The sequence below is a fragment of the Sinocyclocheilus grahami genome, unplaced genomic scaffold (genome assembly GCF_001515645.1).
Source record: "Sinocyclocheilus grahami isolate Dianchi unplaced genomic scaffold, SAMN03320097.WGS_v1.1 scaffold3.1, whole genome shotgun sequence".
Lineage (NCBI taxonomy): Eukaryota > Metazoa > Chordata > Actinopteri > Cypriniformes > Cyprinidae > Sinocyclocheilus > Sinocyclocheilus grahami.
The window spans coordinates 8,544,653-8,565,083 of record NW_015505182.1 but is presented as its reverse complement, the minus strand read 5'-3'; the positions used below and the strand labels follow the sequence as shown (position 1 = coordinate 8,565,083).

Genomic DNA, 20,431 nt, shown 5'->3' with positions numbered 1-20,431 from the left:
CTATTTTTCCACCATTACACAAATTTGCCCAGGCAGCATTTGTGCGTTATTTGGGTTCCATATAAATATATACACCATATGTATTTTTCAAGCACATGGATGATGGCTTTTATCATTTTCTGACATATGGATTTCATTCTATTTTACCATCATTACATAAATGTGCCTAGGCAGCATTTGTGCGTTATTTGGTTACCACATTCAATACTAAATATATAGACCATATGCAGTTTTTAAGTGCATGGATGGCATCTTTTATAATTTTCTGACATTATATATTATATTAGACATTTAGGTATCTAAAAACAAATCATTGATATTTAGTAGTGCTTTCTACAGCTAATTTAGTATGTGATTTGAGACTTTATTTTTGATTTGAAGTATGTTATTTAAATGGACCCGTACTTGCATGACTGGAAATAGCTGGCCAGTGGCATTTCCGAATATTGTATTGTTATTTATAGACTATTAGTATTATTATAGTATTTATTAATATGACTAATAATAATAATTAGCCTTCAGTTTTCATACAGTTTTATTGATTTATTTATGTTTCTATTTAGCTTTAGTTTAGTATTTTTTTTGTTAGTTGCCAAGACAACATTTCTAATTTTAATAAATTTTTTCCTCTAATTTTTCTTAATTCTTTTTCAGTTTACCCCATTCATTTGTTTATTTTATTTTATTTATTATTTTATTTTAAATTTGTTTTTATTTTGGCAATTCTTTATTCAGTATTATTTATTTTCTTTTATTTTTTGAATTAAAAGGGACTGAATTCAAATTTGTTACTATCAGACTTAGCAAATCAGCAATCAGACTTAGAGTTTTCATTTTTTACTGATGATAAAACAGGTGGAAAATCCCTTAGGTGTGTGCAGTTTTGCATGAGCAGGCAGAAATTCCACAATTTCTTTTTTTCAGTTTGGTATTTTTATGCAGTTTGAGATATACATAATATGTAGTTTTTTTGTGTGTTAGTGAGACAAGTAATGAGCCTTGATGCATACATTTTCACTATGCATTCACACATATTGGCGAACCTGATAACTACTATTTGGTCTTTTTCCTAAAAAGGAACAGAAAGTGTGTTTGTCTGCTGACAGATTATGATAGGGTGACCATACGTGCCATTTTCCCAGGACTGGCCAGGATTTCTATATTGCCTAAAATATCTAGGTTTTGGCTTTGTTTGCGTGTGCAGACCGATCGGTGTATTACATCAAAATACCTCGAGAGCATTTTGAAAGCATAAGGAACCGTCTGTATGGTATTTCGATGTCATACACCGATCAGTCTGCACACGCAAACAAAGCCAAAACCTAGATATTTTAGGCAATATTGAAATCCTGGCCAGGACACGTCCTGGGAAAATGGCACATATGGTCACCCTAGATTATGATATTAATATGAGTCAATTACTTTAATCACCTGTAGCTATCACCTTTCTTTCCCCTTTTAGCAGAGTCATATCAAACAGCACAGGGTAAAATTGGATCAGAAGTGCTTGAGTTGATATTGAACGGATGTGTGAAATGGTCTCTGAGGGCTGAGTAAGAATGCATCGCTCACCACGCAAACATGATTAATCAAACAGTAGAGTACTGTGCTTTTCTTCTAAATGGCACAGTGTCTCGCTGCCTTTCCAAGACAATAGAATCTGTCATGCGTTAAAGAGACGGACGCCCCACTTTTGCCACTAATGCACAAAATATGCATTCATGTGCAAACTGTGCAGTAATAGAAATAGTTTCTGAGAAATAGGCTTTTTCCACACTAAATGTTGTTTCTCTGAGTTTGATAATAGAAAAACACCCTTTGAATGTTTCACATAGCACAGATGTCTTTGCTAACTTTTCAATTACCTGAAGGTTACATCTCGACCATGTGGAATATTGTAGCCTTTGCCGTCTGCATTCACAACATTTCGGAAATGACCATAATTACGAGATGACAGAGTTTAGTCAGAGCTGTTTACGTCTTTGGATTCTGAATTGATTTGTTTCTTTGGCGATGATCGTATCACAGAATAAGATATCATTATGTGGGTGGCTAGCCAGCAGTTTTGTGCTAGCTTAGCTAGCGGTTAAGCATAGTTAGTTTTATTCTGAATGATGATTTTTATATGATGATGCTGATGATTATTATTATAGTAGTTGTTGTGGTTATCAAATTGCTAAATTTATGTAGTAATGTAAATGTATTATTATTAACTACTGATTGTATTATACTACTAAGCAATGTAAAAAATTCAGAAATGGGTTTAACAATAAAGATTTAATAATAAAACTAACAATAATAATAAAATAATAATAGTTTTTTTTTAACTACAAAATTTATAATACTGAAGCCATGTACATTTTGTATGAATTATTTTTATTTTAATGAATTATTATTGTTATTATTATTTAACTACCAATTTAATTATTTGATGCAATAATTTAATAACAATTTATTATTATTATTAAATATTAACTACTGATTGTATTATATATACTATTATACAATTAAGCAATGTAAAAAAATCAAATAGTTTTTATTCAATGACGGTTTAATAATAATAAAAATAATAGTTGTTGTTATTATCAAATTACTCAATGTATTATACTGAAACGATGTAAAAAAATGTATACTTTTTTATAAAATGATTTCTTCTAACAAACTGTTGATTTACTGCTAAATTATTTAGGGCAATTATTATTTAATAGTTCAATAATTAAGAAAATGCAATAATTATTTAATAGTTTAATGATTTACTACCACTACTACTGCTACTTTCACAATTGCTCAGTATTATTATTAAACTACTGTTTGCATTATACTGAAGCAATGCATGAATTGTTTTGATTTAATGATTATTTAAAAATAATGATTTTTAATAACTGCTACTACTACACATTATTATTATTATTATTATTATTACCATTCTGATTGTATTATACTGAAGTCATGTAAAAAAAAAAGCATAAATAATGCAGTCCCTAACATTGGAGCTGTCATAAAATTCAACGTTTCTAACTTGCAATTACGCATCCAACTAAAATGTGAAAACCTTACAGCCACAAACTGGTAATTATGGTAATTCCAACATGACGTGAGTGCAGCTATAGCTTAGCACCCTTAATGGAGAGTTCAGTTTTCTCATTACTTTGTTATTATGATCATTATTACTCACAGAAACATTTCTCTTGCAACATGTCACATTCATTACAGCAAACTGATGTAGTTTTTAATCATCTTTAAACACCTCAATTATAAGCTATCCATCAAGTGTACACTGTGGTACTCAGCAAATAAGGGTTCTATACCTTTAAAAATCCTCACCAGCACATTTCCATTAATTGGCTTCATTTGTGCTTCATATGCTCTGATAAGCTGTCAGCTTGGTCTAATGCTCGCAGAGAAGAATTAGTTTATGAATCTGGTGCCCGTTAAGACGGGAGTGAGGCTGTGTTGTGTTCTTGTGTGGTGTTTATAGAGATATTTAAAGTATTTGGGGGCCTTCAGAATGCTCTTTTAATGTGTCTCGTCCCAGTTTTGGCTCAGTGCTTCGCTGCTGTGGTTTGTTGTTAGGAAACTGCAGCATTCAGTCTGTGTCTCAACCGCTTTAGTCTGGAAACAGGCTGCAGTTCACCTCCTCTATCTGTCTCTCTGCTCTTATGCCACAGAATGCTGTCGACACGACTGTCTGTGCAACTGATGTGTCTCTATTTGTCTACATGACTCTTTGATTGTGACTCCATCTGCTTGTCTGTTTGCTTTTCACCTGTTCTCCATATCTATATCATTTTGTCCTCTCGTTCTGTCTGTCTCACCAGCTGCATTCTGTTTCAACTCACTCAACTATTCGAAAGTCTTCTCAAGTCATACAATAAATCAGTGAGTTGAATGAATCATCCAGTTGGGTTTGTGTATCTGATCAGCTAGTTCATTGACAAGAATCGACTCAAAAGAACAATTTTGGTTCTGATTCTCAAATTCAAATCATTGGCTCAGTTTATTGGTTCACAGTATTTCTCATGTTAAAGGGGTCATATGATGCGATTTCAATTTTTCCTTTCTCTTTGGAGTGTTACAAGCTCTTGTTGCATAAAGAAGATCTGTAAAGTTGCAAAGACTAAAGTCTCAAATCCAAAGAGATATTCTTTATAAAAGTTAAGAGTCAGCCACGCCTACCTAAAACGGCTCGTTCTAACACGCCCCCACATGTCTACGTCACGATGTGGGAAGATTTGCATAACGCCGCCCAAATGTTCACACAAAGAAAGAAGGCCTAACTTTTATTCTCGTTGTAGTATTGTTGTTGCCGCCGCCATGTCGTGAAGGCGCTGTGTGTTTCGTTGTGAAAGCGAAACTACTTTTTTTACGCAACGCATAAAAAGACAGTATAAGTCCTTATAATCCATAATTATGTCCCCACTGGATGCAACGAATGCCTCGTTTATAATGGGTTTTCATGTTTTTGAATCATCGCTCCGGCCTGACAGGGCATCATCACAGTATAGTGAGGGGCGTAACATATCCGTCACACGCTTGAGGTATTCGGCCAATCATAACGCACTGGATAGCTGGCCAATCACAGCACACCTCGCTTTTCAGACCGATGGACTTTGTAAAAATCGACACGTTTCAGAAAGGCGGGGCATAGAGGAGAAACAATAATGTACAGTATGTGGAACATAATGTTTTTTTTTTATCTTAAACTGCATAAACACATTTCATTACACCAAATACACAAAATAATGTTCTTTTTAGCAACATCATATGACTTCTTTAACTCAATGAAGAGGAAGATTATCATTAAAGGGATAGTTCACTCAAAAATGAAAATTCTGTCATTAATTACTTCCTCATGTCGTTCCAAACCTGTAAGACCTTCGTTCATCTTCATAACACAAATTAAGATATTAAGATATGCTCTTTGACCCTCCCATAGACAGCAATGTAATTACCACGATCAAGGCTCAGAAACGTAGCAAGGACATCGTTAATCCATGTGACATCTGTGGTTCAACCGTAATTTTATGAAGCTACGAGAATACTTTTTGTGCGCAAAGAAAACAAAAATAACGACTTTATTCAACAGTAACCACTGATGTCACATGGATTATTTTAACGATGTCCTTATTATGTTTCTGAGCCTTGATCATGTTAGGATCCTTGCTGTCTATGGGAGGTTCAAAGAGCTCTCGGATTTCATCAAAATATCTTAATTTGTGTTCCAAAGATGAACGAAGTTCTTACAGGTTTGGAACGACATGAGGGTGAGTGATTACTGACAGAATTTTCATTTTTGGGTGAACTATACCTTTATATCCATATAAATTTAATTAAATTTTAGTCTGTCTGTTATGTGCATGGAAAAGAGCTCATGAGTCATCAGTTGAATGAATCATCCAGTTGCGTTTGTGAACTGAATCAGCTGTTCATTGACAAGAATCGACTGAAAAATACAATGTTATTTTCATGGTTCTTATCAAATTCACGTGATTTTGTCAAAGCAGTTCTCAAAAAAAGGCATTATTTGGCTATGATTGAATTATATGTAACAGTCATATTCTGTTTAAATTGTTCTCTTTGGAAAAACATTGATGCATTGTTAATAATCTAGTAGTGTATCGTTAGTGTTAGCATGATAGCAAAATTTCATGTTTTAAATATCCCTGTTGCTATCAAATGCCGGTATATTGCGACACCCCTAGTTTGTAATGAGTAAATCATGATAAAAATGTCATTTTTATTTAAACTTTTCCATTGAATGTGACTATGAGTCATGTACAGTGAATATATTATTAACTGAGCTCTGTCAGGGTGCAGTGTGTTCTGCGGCTTGTGTGTGAGTGTTAGTATTCAGCTCAGTGTCTTTGAGAGATTCTCTTCTTCTCGTGGATTCTCTCTCGCACACCAGCTGACTAATCAATACCTCGTGTGCTGCACCATTATTTGGGTGTAAATCAATGGAAGAAGTGTGTTTGTGTGTGTGTGTGTGTGTGTGTGTGTGTGTGAATGCACTCTGAGAGATCTTAGCATAAACCTGTACACATTTAGTTTCTCATAAATCATATGCAGTCTTCGCACACATACACAGGCACACATAAAAAATATGCTTATTTAAATATGCGCAAATCCTGCACGTCTGTGTGTAATTCCCAGTTGAATGCAGGATATTGTTAGACTTGCAAGGCTAACGTTGTATAATGTGTTCATGTGAGTTTTTTATTGCAAAATATCAATAAAAAGTTTTACCTCGTTGATATGTAGCAACATTATCTATCAGTTTTTTGTGGTATTTTTTATTTTATTTTATTTTTCCACACATTCACTATAGCTTAAGGCTATTTCATCTTTGAGCACTTTTTCTACAGTCCATTATGTTCTTTTTGTTTTCTTATGCAGTGCGATAAATAATCGTTTGTAAGGGGGACAGAAAAACCTTAACATAATATTATAATATAATAATATTAGCTGTTAAATGCAGTAATACCATGCAATTACAGTTACATATAGCCTATAGATAATGGGTTATTAAGTGCTTCTCCCCCTTTTAAATAGGCCTATTTAAGAAGAATTAAACCAGGATTTCTTTTCATGGCACAAATCGAGCACACATAAACGCGGCATTTGGTGTGGAGACCGCCTGGAATTAGGCTATTTATATGACCTAATTAATATTAATATTAATATTAACGAATATTCATGGAAAATAGGCCTAGGTGTTTAATATTCTAACGGCACAAATCGAGCACAAATGAATTGGAACGATTTAGACTCACTGTAAAAAATATTTAAAAAAATACAACTTAATGCTTAATTGTTTCAACTTAATGCTGCCTTGAAATGTAAGCTTAGTCAACTTGAAATATGAAGTTAGTGAAAACTAGGAGCTGACTAAACTTAAAATTTGAAGGCAGCGCAAACACTTTTTTTTAACTCTGCGGCCGTGCTAAACGGGGTGGAGAGTAAAGTTCCCGTTATGTTTAAGAAGAGGTCATGGTTACATTGTTTCTTTTAATGGCACAAATCAGCACAGATAGAGCACAAATGAACGGCACTGGTTTGGAGGGATTTGGACAGCATGGGGTGGAGAGTGACGTCACTGGCCCGTTTTGTATTTGTTATTTCTGAAGACAGGAAATAGATACAAAGTAAATTTGAACGGCACAAACCAGCACAAATCGAGCACAAATGAATGGCACCATTTTGGAACGATTAGATTGCATGGGGTGGAGAGTGACGTCACTGTTCGTAAAAAGTTTATTTGTATTATATAAAAGAAGCGGTCATAGTTACAGGGTTTCTTTTAACGGCACAAACCAGCACAAATCGAGCACAAACGAACGCCACCGGTTTGGAGAGATTTGAAAGGCATGAGGTGGAGAGTGACGTCACTGCTCAGAATTGTTTTTGTTATTTCTATGAAGGGGAAATATATTTGATGTTCATTTTAACAGCACAAACCGGCACAAATCGAGCACAAACGAATGACACCAGTTTTGTGCGATTTAGACGAACTGGGGTGGAGAGTGACGTCACAGCTCCCGAAAATATTTTGGTTATATCTAAGGAAGGAAAATAGATGCAGTGTTTGTTTTAAAGGCACAAACGGGCACAAATCGAGCACAAACGAACTGCGCTGGTTTGGAGCGATTTTGGCAACATGGGGTGGAGCGTGACGTCACACGGTCAAAAAAATTATGTTTAATATCTCAAACACCAAACCAGCACAAATGTTCGTTTTCGCGGCACAAATCAACACAAACGTAGCACAAACAAATGGCATAGTTTTGGTGAGTATTTCTTTTTATGGGGTGCCAACTTCACGGAGGTATTCCATACAACTGTTTTTCAAACCATATAATGATAATTTTACTTTCTGCAGAAGCTCTAAAATCTCATTCATAATTATGTTCAGATTCAGAAAAAGTGCCCAGATATGCCACACCAGATCTTTTTAAAGATTTATTTTTGGCGTTTTTGACCTTATTTGATAGGACAGTAGTTAGATAGGAAGCAAAGTTGGAAAGAGAGGGGGGACGAGGGAAAGGTTCGCGAGCTGGGACTCAAACACGGGACGCCCGAAGCACAACGGTGCTACATGTTAACATGCTGCCCACGAGGCTGTCGGCGCTGACTGCCACACCAGATTTGACATTCAAATTGGTCATTGGTCATTCATTCGTTCTCTATTGGTTTTCTCTCCAGACAAAGGTATTGTACATTATGTGGTCATATGAAACACTTTAATGGTGTTTTTGTGTTTTTTGGAGCTTGAGAGATGTGCACGAAAAAGGGCTCTGCAGAAGAAAACAGCAGAGAAGTGGGAAATGAAAGGTAGAGTAGAAATGGAGAGAAAATACCAGAGCAGATTGGCACAGGTGACACAAACCTGTTGTCTGTGAATGTCTTTCTGTAATTACCCATTGTCCAGTGGATATTGAGTGTGTTCATCTGCTGTGTGTTTGAATGACAAGTGCAGACATTTCTCTCTCTCTCTCTCTCTGTCACACACACACACACACATAGTCTGCTGTGTCTCTGCTGCTGAAATTGGACTCTGACTACTGCTCTGTCCTTCAATATGATTGACAAACATTTCTAGAGACATCATCACCAACTAATGCACAGGCTCAACGTTTGACCTGATGACCATCACTCAAACCCTTGCTGTCGAAATAAAGTACATTTACACTGCAGATTTGCAGCAAAGAATCACTCAATATCCGAACAGCTGGTTGAATTCACAAATTGCTGAACTGTAGGCATCAAAAGGGCACAGATTATTTCTCAGGCCTTTTTAAATATTTACAGTGATTAAATTAAAGGTTATGAATTATTGTGTTCGAGTTGAATCCTTCAAGAATGTTTGGAGTTAATAATTGTAAGAATAATGATTGCCTGTGACACGTCTGGCTATGAGAAATCTGCTCATTATCTTTCTTCATAACCCAGAAGCTCATGCAAGCAAGAAAATTTACTCACAAACATAATTTCTGGAACAGCCATTAAGTCATTATATTTCAGTAGTTGCTATTAGTTTTGTTAAATGGATTTATGCTGAAAAAAGGAAAAGTACTGTGATGCAGATAATGGGTAATTGAAAACCGCTTATGCATGTGTGTTCTTGTATATGTGCAAATGCTATTGAGAAGATAAATTATCTTACAGTACTGTGTCAGTACCATGGTACAGTGACATACTGTATACGATTGTAATGCTGTGGCTCATTTGTCAATAACTGACCAATTGGATTCATTTCTTGACCTAGATATGTCCGATCTAGATATGCCAATACCAGTATGCAGAGCTATTGACATTATATTGATACAATACCAATGTATTATACTGTAGCTAATTATTTATTGATGGCAAATGAGGCATACATAAAGTTGCTTAAAAGTTAAATGCACTTAAAACTATTAATCAAAGTACATGAAATAGCCAGATAACAACTGATTTATCAATATGCACCACCGTTCTTTTAATATATTCTAAAATGTAATTTATTCTTCTGATGCAAAGCTGAATTTTCAGCATCATTACTCCAGTCTTCAGTGTGTCATGATCCTTCAGAAATCATTCTAATATGCTGATTTGCTGCTCAAGAAACATTTCTAATTGAAATTGAATACAGTTGTGCTGCTTAATATATTTGATGAATAGCAAGTACTATAAAAGAATTATGAATTTCTTTACTGTCAGTTTTGATCAATTTAAGGCATCCGTTATTAATTTCTTTCATAAACTAATCTTGCTGACACTTGCTGATACTTGATTTTAAACTGTAGTGTAAAATTGGTCTAGCATTAGTATTTACTGTATATTGTACCATGTCAGCTTTTCGGTACGTGTTTGCACATGGCTGTTTTTCTCGTGGGGGTGAACTGTTGGTGAAGGGAGTTTGCCTGGTGTGAGTATGGTCAGTAATGAGAGATGCTGTCATTATGTCAGTGGAAGTTACATGAGCACTGATGTGGTATTGACAGGCGTCAGTTATCACACCTGACCCAATGTGACAGCCATCTCATCTTAACCTGAGAGAGGTGTGTTTGTGTCTATCACACTCATACACACAGTCACCTTGACCAGAAAGAGATGTTTGTTTGACTGTCCATGAGAACTAGGAATAAGATATATTACAATTTTAGTCGTAACTAACGTTAGTCAACAAGCGTTAGAAAATACATGAACATATGATTTTTTTTCTGTCCTGACTGGTTAGCACCACCCTCTAATGTCATGTTCAACTTCAACATAACTTTTACTAAACATAAATTACAGAACTGGACAATTTTGTACCTTTAAGTCACACTGACAAATGTCTGAATGCCATAGCTTTAGATGCCAAGTGGCATCTACAAACAAATCATGCTAAACTTATTGTTAAACAAACCTTACTTTGTCTTTCTTTCAGCTTGAGGTGTCAATATCCTTCAGTGATGAGTATTTACGTTATTGCTCTTTTGTTTATTACTTCACTCCACCTCTGGCACAATTTGGCATAAATGTAATAGTTTTTTCAGCATCGATTACAATCATGGGCCTCTAACCTTTTGTAGAAGGCCGTTTAGCACACATTTGTCTGTGTCCTCTCCTAGCTGTAAAGGGAAACCCTTCCAGAGTAACCAGTGTCATATCGTGTCCGTCGAGCTGTCAGATGTTGTAGTTTTGTATGATAGGATTTGTCGGTCAGTTATATTAAATCTGGTATGTCAGCTTTCATGTCTCAACATGTCAGTTCCAAATATTGCAAGAGCAGACAGACACTAGACAGGCTAATATACTCAGCATCAAACCCCTCATATGGTTATAATCCATTCATGAAGTCAGATGTTCTGACCAGACGTCAGTTGCGCCTTTTGATCCTATTTGTGAATCCTATTTATCTGGGGCCGCATGTCATATCTCTGTCATAGATTATGAAGTAATTGTGCTAGCTCTGTCAGTTAGGTAGTTAGCGCTGTTGACGTGGACTCATTTCCTGTTCCAGTGGTCAAATGAGCAGTTATATTGCTACTTATGCTACTATTTCTAAATGAAGTATTAGTTTTATACATATTAAGTATAACATATTAAGTATTACAAGTGTTTTTGTAAAAGTTTCCACAGAGTGGTTTGTAGCACATTGGTGGGTGGATGTTATGGAGTTCTAGGTGGTTTCTAACAAAAAAGTGCACACCCAAAGCTCTGGATGTGTTCCATTCTGTAGTGGTAATCCCTATACCCTATTCCCTTCAAAGTCTTTACCTTTGAATGTAAGAGTTTCCATGGTTTGAAAGGCATGTCTATCATTAATATTTACCCCTTGTTAGTACCTTGAAAGATATCATTTATACTGTTTAGAACACAGTATTTATGGTACTCTGGTCTCTAGGTATGATTATAATAACAATAATAATAATTCATTACATTTATATAGCGCTTTTCTAGGCACTCGAAGCTCTTTACATTGTCAGGGGGTATCTCCTGATTGTAGTTCAGGACTGTCCAATCCTGCCCCTGAAGGTCCAACGTCCTGGAGAGTTTAGCTCCAACTCTAATAGATATGCCTCAACCAGCTAATCAAGGTCTTCAGTATTACTCAAAATTTCCAGGCAGGTTTATTGGAAAAGCTTGGATGAAGACTCTGAAAGGTGGCCCCCCAGAAAGCTTAACCAGCTAATCAAGGTCTTCAGGGTAACTTGAAACTTCAAGGCAGATTTATTGGTGAAGGTTGTATCTAAAAGAATGGGCACCCTGATCTTTCACCTTCAGTGTAAGTCTCTGGGATTTTTCCCACTCTGATGCCTCAACCAGCTAATCAAGGTCTTCAGTATTACTCAAAATTTCCAGGCAGGTTTATTGGAAAAGCTTGGATGAAGACTCTGAAAGGTGGCCCCCCAGAAAGCTTAACCAGCTAATCAAGGTCTTCAGGGTAACTTGAAACTTCAAGGCAAATTTATTGGTGAAGGTTGTATCTAAAAGAATGGGCACCCTGATCTTTCACCTTCAGTGTAAGTCTCTGGGATTTTTCCCACTCTGTTTTAGTGAACAGCTGGTGAGATTGTAAGACAAATATAAGCAGTAACAAAAGTCATGCATGAAAGTCAAATACTTTGTTCACATCCTAGTCAGCAGCTTCTACTATTGCAAGAAACTAGCTGATATGTCTTGTATTCTAGTTCACTTTCTTTTCTTCTCCTCCCCATCCTCTTCATATTTTTCACATTGACATTCTTCATTATTTGAAATTAATGAGTAATCTTTTGATCTAATTACATAGTCAGTAAATGGTTCATTGTCTTTTCCAGGTGCAGGAGTGGTTGTGTCTGAACTGTCAAATGCAGAGGGCATTGGGGATGGATATGGAGACACCACGGTCGAAAAGCCAACAGCAGATCCACTCACCATCTCAGCCCAGCAAACCTCCTCCCCAGACTGTATCCCAACCCACACCGCCCCCACAGATCCAGCCCCAACCCACACTGCCCCCACAGATCCAGCCCCAACCTCAACCCCAACCTCAGTCCCAGCCTCCCCCAGAAGCTAAGAAGCTGACCGTCCCGCAAGCTGCCCCTCAAAGCAAACCCCCAGCTCCAGGTGCTATTCCTCTTCCAGGCATGGCCAAAGCCCCATCCCAGCCTGACCTATCCCGCTCGGGCCCCGGATTCCAGTCTCAAGCACCGCGACAAGACCAGACTCGCAGCGCCGGAAGTTCCCCATCCCGTCAACCTCCTCCGCCAGAACAGCCCTTCGGAAAACTCTTCGGTTTCGGCGCTTCTCTCTTGAACCAGGCCAGCAGTTTGATGTCTGTGGATCCGGTGCAAACTGCACCACCGGCCCAACCACCTTCCTCCCCCAAGCCCCCGCAGAAAATCTTGAACCAGGCCAGCAGTTTGATGTCTGTGGATCCGGTGCAAAGTGCACCACCGGCCCAACCACCTTCCTCCCCCAAGCCCCCGCAGAAACAGCCGGGACTCCCTGGACCTGGTCCGGGTCCTGCAGCGGGTGCTAAACCCGCAGCCCAGCCAGGTCCACCCCGGCAGGAAGTTTCTTCAAAGCCCAAAGTGTTCTGTCCACTGTGTAAGACTGAGCTAAACATTGGAGATCCAGCCAAGAGCCCGAACTACAACCTCTGCACCGAGTGCCACACCCAAGTCTGCAACATGTGCGGATTCAATCCCACACCTCACCTGACCGTGGTAAGATAAGACTTTTATCTGGATGATTGTGCATTTTTGGAAAGTCTCAACTTTTGAGGTCCTTAGTATCGAATCTTTGATGGCATTGTTGCAGCAGCTCAAAGTCTCATTGTTTTCTCTAGAATTATTCTTTGACAGGTTTTCCAGAATTGTTCTTTGGTAGGTTTTCATCTGAGACTAGTTGCCTTTCAGCGTCATTAAAGGATTAGTTCACTTCCAGAAAAAAAAATCTTGATAATTTACTCACCCCCTTGTCATCCAAGATGTTCATGTCTTTTGTCTTCAGTCATCAAGTAATTAAAAAAATATATTTTTTTAGGAAATCATTCAAGGATCTTTCCCCATATAGTGAACATTAATGGCGGCCAACGGGTTGAAGGTCCAAATTGCCGTTTCAATGCAGCTTCAAAGGGGAGGCGAGGAATAAGGATCTTATCTATAAAAAAATCAGGCATTGAGTCCTTTGAAGCGGCATTGAAACTGCAATTTGGACCTTCCTCAAAAACCTGAATTTCTTTTCGACTGAAGAAAGAAAGACATTAACATCTTGGATGACATGGAAGTGAGTATATTTTCAGGAAATTTTTATTCTGGAAGTCCACAGCAACACACTCCTACTATGACCAAAGTGTCTTTAAGACAAGTCATGTCACTCGGCGGCCATCTTTGAAACACCTCTCGGGCATGCAAGTGTAACTCCTATCTCTTTGAATGGGGAAACATCACATTTTTAAAAACTATTCACTAAGCTTTTGATTAAATTTCATATTTGAAATCACCATAGAAATCTGACAACAACTGTGTCATAAATGTTGTTTCTTTTGCTCAAATAGCGTTATAAAAAGCTTATTTTTCAGGCTAGATCAGTATGCACAGTTGTAAGCGCATGTCTCAGAGCGCTGACTGTTTCTATAGCAACCGGGACTTCTAACGGCTGCTGCAGTGACGTGCTGACTTTATCGATTAGTGATTGGCTCTTTTACTCAGAAGGTGGGGCTTCCTGCGATTGAGCAGCCATATTGACCGTTGCATTTTTCCGCATTCAAAACTATTCGAGTCGAGTGACACATCTTGGGTATTCTATAGTCTTTGCTATTACCAACCAAGCTAATTCTTACGTTAGGTTAAATTTCATTGGGTATGTTTTTTTTTTGTCATGTTCAATGGTTCTGGAAAAGTGTATAGGTCAGCATTGTTGTGGTGCTATTGTTGTCAGACTAGTCTTTAGTTCCTGCTGCTGTACCAGGTTTCTCTTGTACGAATCGATTTACAGATACAATGTTGGCCAAGGGTTAGTTTGAGAAATGATATGCAGGCATACTATGATACAGTTCTCAGGTTTCAAAATCATTGATCACATAATATGATATTGTACATAAGATGGTAATATGCTACTTAAAGGGGGCAGATTATCTGTAACATTGTATATTGATTGTATTACAAATAAGGTCTATACAGTATATGATATTTTAAAAATAGTTTTCAGACACAGTAGTTTGCATCAGTGTGGCTCAATTATTAGAACTATTTCCTAATATTTCATTAAAATGTCACTAAGACATTATATTCAAACTGATATTCTCAGCCACAATGTTTTTTGAATGAGAACCTCTTACTGTGACCTGTTCACTTAAATGTGTTATGTCAGTTCAGAACAGCCTCTTCATAGAAATGTGTTCTTGGGAAAAGTGAGCTTTTGTGCAACAAAATATAGTGAGATTCAGAAACAAGAAGCTTCCAAAGGACTGTTTAAGTGAGTCGATAGACTTGTTTGATCTTTCTGGGTCAAATAGAGATCAATAGATTATCACGCATGACATTTTGCATTTGAAAGCAAGGGGAGATTGTGGTCACAGTATGTGATTATTCATATTTCAAGGGTTTCTGATTGCATTATATGCAAAGTATTTTTTTATCCTAAATAATTTATAAGCTTATATTTTTGACTTGTGTTTTTCCTGAAAGTTGTGCAGCTCTGAAAAATTGAAAGCATATATTTGGCTGCATTTTCAAATAGCTTATTGATATCTTTATGTGAATATGCATCATATTGAGAGAGACTTTCCAGACCCTCAACTGTTTTATAAGCTTTCAGTCTGTGAAGAGTGACCTTCGTCTAAGCATTTCCGAAAACTCTGTATTGTATTACCTGTCCTGATATCTTTGAAGTTGTTCACCACTATCAAGCTAAAATCCATCAAATGGCTCGCTGCCCCTCAGGTTAACAGAGCGTTAGTGGACAGACGGTTTCATTTCCTTCCAATAAAGTAACGATCCTCATGCAAATTATTCTCATGGATCGCTTTTAGGCTACTTAATTCAGAGGCCAGCTAAGTTGACCCTGCCCTGTTAGCTGTCCTGGAAAGTTCTGTCATGACAGAAAGAAAAGCTGGGAGAGTTTTTCACCAAGACAGCATAGGGATAAATATGCAAATCAGGCCTGATTGAATGATGGCAGTAATAACAAGCTTTCAGGGAAGTATTGCATTGTTTTATGAGCTCACTCAGTCTTTACATAGACACATCGTTGTGAAAGCGAAACTACTTTGTTTGGCCTTCCAAAAGAGGACACGACTAGAAATCAGTGGTTAAGTTGTATTTACAACACTGTTCCAGAACACTTTAACCCAAATATTCAGATGTGTGCAGCGCATTTTATGGAGGACTGTTTCCTGATCCTGGTAGAGTAGACTACAATGCCGGCTGTTCTGACTCACAGACTGTAAGTACGTTTTCATTTAAAGGATTTGCCACTGACGCTTCAAACGCGAGTTTTGAGCAGTGTAGAGTAGCGCTTGTTGTTTGTCATTCCTCCGATCACAAATGCACACATGGTTTTATGTTTACGCGGCGTGATGCAACGCAACGCGTAAAAAGACAGTATAAGTCATTATAATCCGTAATTATGTCCCCACTGGATGCAACAAATGCCTCGTTTATAATGGGTTTTAATGTTTTTGTCTCGTCGCTCCAGGGTTCTGACGATTTGTGCTACCCTGTCAGATTTTGCTACCTCCCATTAAAACATATGGTAGCATAATTCGATAGCGAAAAGTGCTACCTATCAGATTTTGGTTCCAGCATGATATTAATAAGGTGTGAGGCTTTATTAACATGTACACCTACCCCAACCTACCCTTACAGTAGGATAAATACAGTGTTGATAGCATAGTCTGATAGGTAGCATTATTTGTCAGAACACCGGCTCGGACATGCCATCACAGTATAGTAAGGGGCATAACATTACTGTAAATAATATAACTGATGGTTATGCATCTTTTCTTTTTTGTCGTTATGTAATATAATATGTTCTTGTACATGCTAAATTTGTTAAAAGCATTTAAAAAATATTTAAATTCTTTAATGATCATATCTCTTTATGCAAAATTTTCTTTCTTTCTTTTTTTTTGAGGTGAAATGTTTTTGTGACCCACAAGCTTTGAAAAATTTGCATAATTTTTCCTTTCTGTATTTCTTAGAAAAAGAATGTATATCTTTCTATAGCATACTGTAAATAATATAACTGATGGTTATGCATCTTTTCTTTTTTGTTGTTATGTAATATAATATGTTCTTGTACATGCTAAATTTGTTAAAAGCATTTTAAAAATATTTAAATTCTTTAATGATCATATCTCTTTATGCAAAATTTTCTTTCTTTCTTTTTTTTTGAGGTGAAATGTTTTTGTGACCCACAAGCTTTGAAAAATTTGCATAATTTTTCCTTTCTGTATTTCTTAGAAAAAAAGACATCGGAAATTCAAATGCAAAAGGAATTGCGATTCCATTTGAGTTTTGGCAGGTTACATGCGCGACGCAGCGAGAGTGAAAAAGCAGACTGGTAATTAATATTGCTATTTAAATATGATAGGCTCGTAACTCCTAAGACATGGGAAATACAATTGCAAATGGACTTTGCTTTTTCATTTGAAATTTGGCCGTCGCTGTGCGTTCGCGAAAGCGAAAATGCAAACGCTAATGCAGGATTTGCAATTGCATTTGGATTATGTCACAATTTATGCGTCCACATATTGAAAACGCAATTGAAAATACAATTTGCTATTCTATTTGAAAATTGTCCGGAATATCGTTCCATAATAAAGGGGGGAGGAAAGTGAAGTTCATGTCTTTTTGGGATGATGTTAGGATTTATTTCACACTGTGCTCATTGCTTGAAGTGGAAACCCAGTCAACAAAAATATGTTCGAAGAAGGTGTTTCTAAAGTTATGAAAACATTATATCTGAATGTTCTCTGAGCATTCAAAATGTCCAGTTGTTTACATTACATTTGAAAGTTCTCTAAACATTCTAAACAAATAGTAACATTTAAATGGACATCTAACTAAAATGCTTCCAAATGAATACTTTTGTGCTAACATCTTGAGAACATTATTAAAGACCAGATAAATCAAATTCTAGCACATAAATGTTGATGTTAATTCATATAAAGCTACAACTCTTTCTCTTTGTAAATTTTCAAGAAGCTTTTGAAAGGTTTGGATTTAGATCTTGGTATTAAATTGAGTGGCTGCGCTAGTACATGCTGTGTTTGTTAGTATGTAAACACAGTCAGAGCTTTACAATCAGGCTTTGTTTGAAGTCTTTATTTAGAGAGATGTATCTTATATAAACACGTCCAAGTCATATTTCGTCCTCCAAATCAGAAGAAAAAAATAAATAAACTCTGTGATGCACAGTAAAATTACTTTACAATTTAATGGCCCGGTTTCACAAACGGGGCTTAGCTTAAGCCAGGACTAAGCCTTAGTTAAATTAAGATATTTAAGCAACTTTTACAAAAATGCCTTAGAAGAAGACATTACAGGTGTGCATCTTGACACAGAACAATGACACTGACATATTTTAAGATATGTCAGAGCAAGATATTTTCAGTTGAGACAGCTCAAACATGCACTTTAGTCTAGGACTAGCTTAAGCCTTGTCTGTGAAACATTGTATTTTTTTTGCATTGTATTATTAAGAACTCAGGTGGAAAATGTATGTAAATAATGTCAAAACCAATGCAAAAATTGACCAAAAATAGACTTTGTATTTCTAATGCAAAATACCATTTTTATTTTATTTTATTATTATTATTATTATTTTTAATGCAGTAAAATAGTGTTTGGTTACATTTACCTTGAGTCATAGGTGATTACACCCATCATAAAGTCCCTCATCCTCTAGCTTTATGTGTGTGTGTGTGTGTGTGTGTCTTTGTCAACGTTTGAGTGAACTACTGAGTTAAAAAAAAGATATGGCCTATCAATAATTCAGAAAGGGAGAGCACATTATAAATAGTGCATGATATGAGAGGCAGGGAGAAAGTTTGAATCCATGTGTCAAACAAGGCCTGTGAGAAAGTGTGTGTGTATGTGTGTTTGCTTGAATTCGGGGGATATGATGTTTCACCTATGTCAGGGATTTTCATTTAAAACACAAGGCCATTGCCATCAGATTAGATGTGTCGCTTTTTTAAGCATGTCACATTAGTGGAATGTATATTATATTTACACCAATACAATTCAAGGTGACATTGTCCGCAGAAGATAATGGCTGCTGTCTAAAAACAAATGCTTGTTATGTAATAAATATATTTTGTCTTCCTTAAAAATTCAGCACAAGAAGCTGTTCAGCAAAATAGATTTGTATATTTTCCCAGTGGCTTCAAGTGAGATGTCAGTGTGTGCAAAAAAGAGCTTGCAGACCTGAGAGTGTTTTACTGATAGACAGCAGGAAGAAGAAGGATTTAGTCCGACATTGAACAAACCAACGAAGAATTGCACATGACCTTGGTTGAGAAAAGTATGATTCTGTAATACGTTCAGAACTGAATTCATAGAATGAAACATGCAAGTCAAAAAGATAGATTTCAGATATTAATTAGTGTAAGTAGTAATTTAGCAGATGCTTTTATCTAAAGCTACTTACGATAGTCTTACTACGCTGACAATCCCTCGGTTTAGTGCTATGCTTAAGTGCACAGGGGTAACAGCTGATGGATCAGTGTTTGTGGGTTCAAACCTGTGACCATTCGATTACCAGCCCGTGTTTTTAACCATTAGGTTGAAGATATGGACATTCTGTCTTCAGTTATTCACCGAACAGCTAGTCCTGTCCCAAATCTGTCTGACTGCTAGAAAGTATGCTAAAAGTGATGTTCCTCCTCAGTATTTTTTTCTTGTTTTCCAGTACAAATATCTAAACATTGTTAAATCAAGATACATTTACTTGAGAAGCAAAATGACAAAAAAAGAGATTAAGTCTTGTTTTCTGATCAATTTATCAAAGTTAAATTAGTTTATGCTTAAAAAAGAACAACCAATGGGAAAAGAAAATTGCTTAATTCGAAGGGAAAACAAGATCATTATTTCTTACCTAATTACCAGATATTTTTCATTGTTTTAAGCATGAACAAAAATACCAATCTATATCTTAATTTCTTAAGTAATTTTCCCTCCAAATTAAATTGATCTTGATTTAATAATGTTTAAATTAGGGATGTCCCAATCAGATTTTTTGTGCCCCGATCCGATCCGAGTCATTGAATATTGAGTATCTGCTGATATCGAGTCCCGATCCGATACTTGTATATTCCTAAAGGAATGTATGTTTGGTGCACACTTCAAGTACATTAAAGTTATTAAAATCCAGTGGCGGGCCGTGCATTTTACACCTAGGCCTTCAGTGGCGTCCTACATGAATTAATCCATCCCTTCATACCATCATAATGATGCCACGGCTATAGAAACCATAAATATTACACAGTAATACAGTATAACAGGACACTACATAACAGACAGGTATCTTATGTAGTGAGAATGAATGCCATTACTAAAGAAAGAAACCCAATTAACAATTGCGCAACACATCATCTGTAGCTGAAGCATTAACCTAACAAAATGACACAAATACAGTCCATCCGATGTTTTTACAGACATTTATTCACCCAAACGCATTTATACCTTACAGATAGCATTGGTATAAAACAAATAAGGTGATTACATGTGTTTTAAAGTTGACCTAACAATTTAATGTTCTCTTACTGCTTTATTTCATCTTCACGAGTCTCCCCGCCGGTCTGCCAGCGCACTGCGGGAGGAAAATACTGATTAGCACAGCTTTACTAGGAAAGTGAGCAAGTAACAATATAATTCATACAAGACGATGAAGAAAAGTGTATAGATGTGTTTTAAAGTACCTCTGTGACTCTCATCTCCCCGCTGGTCTGCCTCGGAGGAAAAGACCGGTT

General features: G+C 36.6%; 1 protein-coding gene across 2 annotated transcripts in view; it reads left to right on the top strand.

The window, feature by feature from the left end:
• The window catches only part of LOC107579790 (protein bassoon-like), a 106,198-nt gene that overhangs the window by 23,244 nt on the left and 62,523 nt on the right, over positions 1–20,431 (top strand). The window contains exons 3-4 of one of the 2 annotated variants that reach the window (XM_016265680.1): positions 12,288–12,770; positions 12,864–13,178. In XM_016265680.1, coding sequence (XP_016121166.1) covers positions 12,288–12,770; positions 12,864–13,178 — 798 coding nt within the window. Of the gene's footprint in view, positions 1–12,287; positions 12,771–12,863; positions 13,179–20,431 lie in introns of those variants that run through there. The other variant, XM_016265618.1, reaches the window with a different exon arrangement.